At 51.7% G+C, this 5,919-nt stretch overlaps 2 protein-coding genes across 2 annotated transcripts; both read right to left on the bottom strand.

Annotated features, from left to right (window-relative positions):
* Positions 1-206: 206 nt before the first annotated feature.
* On the bottom strand, positions 207-3,436 carry LOC100908295 (multidrug resistance-associated protein 1-like). Its single transcript, XM_029113086.1, has 12 exons — positions 3,384-3,436; positions 3,130-3,307; positions 2,888-3,019; positions 2,608-2,796; positions 2,384-2,521; positions 2,107-2,301; positions 1,728-1,964; positions 1,382-1,621; positions 975-1,297; positions 771-882; positions 542-692; positions 207-427 (listed from the first exon to the last, which is right to left on the bottom strand). The coding sequence occupies exons 2-12, from the start codon at positions 3,268-3,270 to the stop codon at positions 207-209; spliced, it is 2,079 nt and encodes a 692-aa protein (XP_028968919.1). The 5' UTR covers positions 3,271-3,307; positions 3,384-3,436.
* A 205-nt stretch (positions 3,437-3,641) lies between these two features.
* LOC114828551 (uncharacterized) lies at positions 3,642-5,347 on the bottom strand. Its single transcript, XM_029113085.1, has 3 exons — positions 5,157-5,347; positions 4,024-4,171; positions 3,642-3,816 (listed from the first exon to the last, which is right to left on the bottom strand). Exons 1-3 carry the CDS (start codon positions 5,218-5,220, stop codon positions 3,642-3,644), a joined length of 387 nt encoding a protein of 128 aa, XP_028968918.1. The 5' UTR covers positions 5,221-5,347.
* Between the last annotated feature and the right edge of the window lie 572 nt (positions 5,348-5,919).

Here is a 5,919-nt window from a genome sequence, read left to right on the forward strand (position 1 = left end):
AAGTCCAGGCTCTCCCTCTGGAAACGGTTCTCTTGGCGCTTCCTTCACTTTCTGGCGTGAACTATTCAAATCCCGAATGCTGCATTCGCACGAAACGTCTTCCGGGAGCGACACCCAGCACTTCAACTGACTTATACAGCTTAAGGAACCTCTCCGGAATAAACGTTCCGGAGTGTCCTGGCAGAGCTCTCTCTTCCGATTCAGACTCACCGGTTCAGAATTCGACCCGTTGGCGTGGCATCGAAGAAACTCATGGGAGCTTTCATCACCGCGTCGAGCATCTTGTTGTGGAGGGATGTCGAAGTCCAGATGCAGCCCAACGAGAGGGCTGTAAGGGCAGCCAGCATCGCTACGCCTTGGGAAGATCCTATGGCGATGTATATTTGCATGTGGGACCACATGTCCTCTGGGGTAGTTCCGTTCTTTACTGCGATCGGGATCAGACGTCAGTTAGATTTCATCGCGATATCATTCGGCAATAATTGATACATGATTTCTGAAGTTCGCTCGTGGATTCAGCGATAAGAAAACTCGATATTACTCTCTATCTCTTTGCTGTAGGTCGTTATGTAAAGAAGCGACCAGAGATCGGCAGCTTTGGAAAGGGCATAACAAGTGAGCCCCAGGATAGTTCCGATGATACCGAAATGCCACAGAAACTCGAAATAAACTCTCCATCGAACCACGCCAACCTGCGGAATTCAATTGAATGAATAATGGGTCGGATGACATTCTCCATAAACAAATCATGCAGTTCGGGTCCTCCTAACCTCCATTTCTTCTTCCTCGATGAGTTTCCCGAAAGGAATGTCGGGCATTTGGCGCTCTACGCAGCCGCTGACATTCGAAGAGACGCTGTCGACCGACCGCGTGCGTTTTCGGCTGTAATTTATCAAGTGGGAAGTCAGAGATGTACTCCAAGACAGAGCTTGCCTCCACCATCAGGCGAAGGAGGATGAGCTAGCCGTACTAACAATCTTGTAGACGGCTCGTCGCTGCCTCGTGAAACCTCATCGTGGACGGAGTTCTCGCTGCCCGTGTTCGCATGTGTCTCGACGAGCTCCTTGAGGCGAACGTTTTGGCTCATGATCTCATCATACGTGCCCCGATGTGTGACCTCTCCGTCCTCCAAGACAATGATCCTGTCTACATGGGGCAGAACGGCGACCGAGTGGGTGACGAGAATACGCGTCTTCCCGCTGAGGATACCTTTCGGGCCGACCACGTCATTGAATAGGTCGTAAGCTACGTGAGCGTCCACAGCACTGAGCGGATCATCCAGAAGATAGATATCAGCCTGAAAATTCGAGATGGACTCAGAATCTCACTGAACGAGCCGGCAATCTTGATGCCAACTTCAGCTCTGAACATGCACACTCACATCCAGGTAAACCGCCCTCGCAAGAGAGACTCTTTGCTTTTGGCCTCCGGACAGGTTTACTCCCTTTTCCCCGATTTCCGTCGAATCACCGGCTTGGAGGATTTTCAAATCGGGGAGCAGACAACATTCCTTCACGATATCCCGGTATCTTCGAGCTGCGTAGGCGCATCCGAAGAGGATGTTTTTCCGTACCGTGCTGTTCAAAATCCAGGCTTGTTGCGGAACGTAGCCGATCTTACGCTGAAAATGAGGAGTCGGGGTTAGATTCTCCAAAACAGGAACTTCGGATCACACGGCACTTCTAGGGGATGCTCCGAACGGGAGATTCTGATCCAGAGAAACCAACCTCTTTTCTCCGGCTGACTGACCCAGAGGTGGGAATGAGTTCACCGATGATCGCCTGGATGAGCGATGATTTCCCGGCAGCCACGGAACCTACGACGGCGACCAGTTCCCCTTTCTTTATGGAAAAATTGAGATTCTTCAGAACGGGATTCTCGTCATCTCCCCAAGTGAAGCTGGCGTTCCGGAATGAGATGTCCTCATCGGCTTCGAGTTCTTCTTTAATGATGCTCGGATCGACCTGTGGCCACAGTGAATGGTATCAGAAGAGATAAGGCGATTCGGAGGAAATCAGATGAAAGTTTCCATTCGGAAATATTGTCGGCTAGAACAGAATGAACGATCTGGAAGCCCAGCAGTAAAATGCATCAGGGAGCACTCACTTCATCGGCTTCGAGAAAGTCTTGAATCCGCCGCATTGAGACGAAAGCTTTGGCCAGCGAGGAGACCGAATACGGAAACGTGATCAGATTGTCCCTGAGAGAATTGAAATATGCGATCGAAACCAGGACGATCTTCGGGTTGAGGACGCCTTCTTTATTCAAGAACATGTAGGCTCCAATCGCCGCCGTCGAAACCTTCGGGAAGCAAGGTTGAGATCGTGAAACTGTGTCAATGATTCTCCAGATCGAAACGTGATTCGCGTGAGGGATTACTCACGAAAAACGGATAACAATTCCAAGTGAATCCGAATGCATTGCTAGCTCCGAGATAAATGTACATCAGCCGGGATTCCTGGTCTCTGAGCTTGCGAATTTTTTGCATGAAAGAGTTCTCCCAAGCATACAATTTGATGACCTGCGAATTTCGGAGCGATGAATGTTTGCCGTCCTCCAGCGTTTGTGGATTCATGAGCTCTTCCACGTGACCCCCAAGGAGTTTACCTTGACATTGTTGAAAACCTCAGTCACCATCTCGATTCGCTGATCTTTCTTCTTCATGTGTTTCGTTTGCAGAGCGCTCTCGATTTTCGTCATGAGGACGATCACGGGCGTGAATGCCACGATCGCAAGCGCCCCAGCCAAGCAATATACCCCGAGGTATTGGTATATGAGGGCGAAGGTCAATACTACCTGGATAGAGAAGGTTTCTCAATCGGAAGGATTCTACAAACACGGAACGCTGAAAGTCCCATCCCGAATGTCTCGACTTCTTGTAACTCACCGATACGGGCGCTCCCCAGGCATAATTGGACTGAATCATAGCCCATTGGATGATGTCGACATCGATCGTTATCAAACTCACTATATCGCCGGTCGGATACTCTTTCGAAGACTTTGATGACAGTCTTAAACACTGATAGGAGAAAGGGATCTTACTTTTTCTGGAGCTAATCTCTTCGATAACGTGACTTAGGGAGGAGGTCGAAATACAGCAGCTCCGGAGGAGCTCTTCTCTTGTCGAACCTTTTGGTATATTGCAGATGATAAGCCCGATTTGAGCTTGATGCCCACATTGAATAGGGTGCCGAAAGTGTGCGACCGCAAGATCGAGAATATTTGTTGGGATGCTAAGAGTACTCCCACGATGTAGAGACCTTCTGTCATTGGCGGGTTTTTCTTGTTCAAGAAATCATCCAGGCTCCTGGAATGCGGGATCGTTTCAATTCATCATGACGATCGGCGGGATACACGGGGATCGTTTCTGGTGTCTTACTCACCCAATGAGGAACGGTGGGACCAAATACACGAACGAAGCGAGGAAATACAAGATGGCTGCGAAGAGTAAGTCAGCCCAAAAGGCTACAAATATAACGGAAAACATGCTGACGGACTTCTTCGTGCCTTCAGGGCGGATAAGGGTAGCGTCATCCGTCTCGGGAGTTTCTCTGAAACAAGGCAATGAGAAGGTTTCCCGAACGCGAATCCGAATTCCCGACCCGACGATGGGGTCACTGCCGAAATCTCGATAACGTTTCCTATAAGCTTGAAAGGACAGATACGCACTCATCGGCGTTTTGTGGTCTTTTTCTCGCATGTCTCTTGTTCCATAGACGCAGGATTCTAGCAGCCGTCTCTTTGGCTGTGAACAACGTGTGCAAAGGAAGGAGATCTTTCGCTTCGAGCTGATGCCTCGCGCCCCGGAGGACGACTCTGAAATTTACAGGACCGTTCCCCGTCAGTCTGCACTCGGGTTCCTATTAGGGCGATTCGGTTCCAGAGACAAACCGGGGGAATCCTGGTAGCATGCATTCGGCACGGATTGGCTCCCATAGGTTCTGAATATGGGAGAGTCGATTTGCGCTCTCTGCCTCAGCGATCAACTGTCAGGCAGATGATCAACTGTCACATGATACTCACCGAGTGAGAAATCCAAAGAACAGTCTGTCCCAGAGATTACTCTTCGTGGTTGTGTACCGGCAGTTTTTAGGATCATCGTCCTCGTCATAGGTACTCCCGACCTTGACAGCCAAGTCACTTGTGCACTCGTCAGTGTGCGAACCGTCTTCTGGAATATTTAGGGGAGGAGTCGTAGGAGGATCCGACCAGTAGATTAGCCGATTGGCATGGATTTTCTTCCATTGGATTGTATGTATGATCAGAGCAGGCGCGCTGTTCCTCTCCAGCGGCGTGGAAGCTTCAGAGCCCCTTCTGGTCCCTCCCAGCGAAAGATAGCCAGCTGGGTGGGAGGATTCTGCGCGCTGCGTACGTGCACTCCCGGGCCGATCGAGTCCCCCCGCGAACTTGCGCGCCCTGGCGCCGCCACAGACAAGTCGGACCCCTCACCGACGGGCTGGAGGGAGAGGGCGAAAAAAAATCCAGTAGGATCGGGCTGAGAGAGCCTACAGACGGCGAATTCGAGAACTTGTCTCTGAGTGAGATTCGCTCATTGAATCTTCGAACCGGCTGGCTGGATGATTATTCCCCCGTGGACCATGACCTCAATCGAGCGTTTTAAACTATTCGTTCCTCTCCACGCTCCCGGAGGCGCTCATTTCCGGCAGACTTCTGTCGGGGGAATGCTGACCGTCGATCGCCTCGCTTCTCACCATGAGGAGCGGTTCCATCGGTCGGCAGTCGAAGCGGCGAGGTTCGGGACCCGAGCAGGCGCTTGGCGCTGGGACAAGATTCAGCCTGCCAAGGTGCTTCCGCGGAGTTTTCAAACACAAGCATTCCGGCCCAGACAGACAGCTACACGTGGATGACAAACCGCTCCGCCCCGATTCAAACAGGAGCTTGAGCTATTCCAAGGAAGATCCCGGCATCCTCTCACCATGATTGCGTGTGTGTTTAGCAGGAGAAGGCGGTTGATAGGGTTCTGTAAGCTAGCTCTTTCGTCCGCGGATCCTACGAACATCGAAACGGGAGATATTGGATCTCCTAAGAGCTCAGCAAACGTCCGGAGAGAGTCAAGACGGCTGGCCGTGGAATAAGCCGGCACTGTCGTTCGCCTCTCGTAAATAGCACAGTGGATACCGCAGTTATTGGCTTACCGAGTGTTTCGCCGACAGGCTCCGGCGATTTGTCCGCGTTGACGATCGCAGACGATGTGCTCATCGTCAGCTCTCTTCTCGGGCTCTGTCACCGCATTCACGAAAAATTTCACAATGCGGCTGAGCGGATTCTGGAATGAAGAATTCTGTTCCACAAACGAGACGAACCAAGCGCTGTCTCTGGACTGAATGCTCCGGCGCGTTCCGCCTCTCCTATTTGAGGGAGTCTCGAACACGGGATCATCCTTCTCGCCCGGGCAAGATCGCCATTTGCTCGCGGCTGATCCTAGCGTAACTGACCCTTTCCCCGTCCAGGCAATGCACACGGCATCGACGGGGGAAGTGTCATTATTACTCAAATGGGACTTAATGGGTCTGTCTTGACGGACCTTTGGCACCGATCTGCAAGAACTTGCCCGGTGTGTCCTTCTGGGATCAGCTCACCATAAACAGGGTGGCCGATTTGAATCTCCATAATAGCGCCCCAAGGTTTACAAGGATAGATGCATTTTCTGTCGTCTGCTATGAGGGGGCGGTCGGAGAGGCCACGGAGTCCCGGCGATCAGCCCACTATGTTAGCCGAGAAAGTTCGTTGCGCGGCGACTTAGGATAGGGGTGCCAAACTGCGCGGCGACATTGGCGTCTCATATCCTTCGGGAAACTGCGGGAATGGGGAGGCATGGGAGTCAAGGAAACAGGGAACAGGGCGGGGTACCGGGAAAATCGGGAGAAGGGGGGGAGCGGACAGAACAACTAAATCTTC

The sequence above is a fragment of the Galendromus occidentalis genome, unplaced genomic scaffold (assembly GCF_000255335.2).
Source record: "Galendromus occidentalis unplaced genomic scaffold, Mocc_1.1 scf7180000076293, whole genome shotgun sequence".
Lineage (NCBI taxonomy): Eukaryota > Metazoa > Arthropoda > Arachnida > Mesostigmata > Phytoseiidae > Galendromus > Galendromus occidentalis.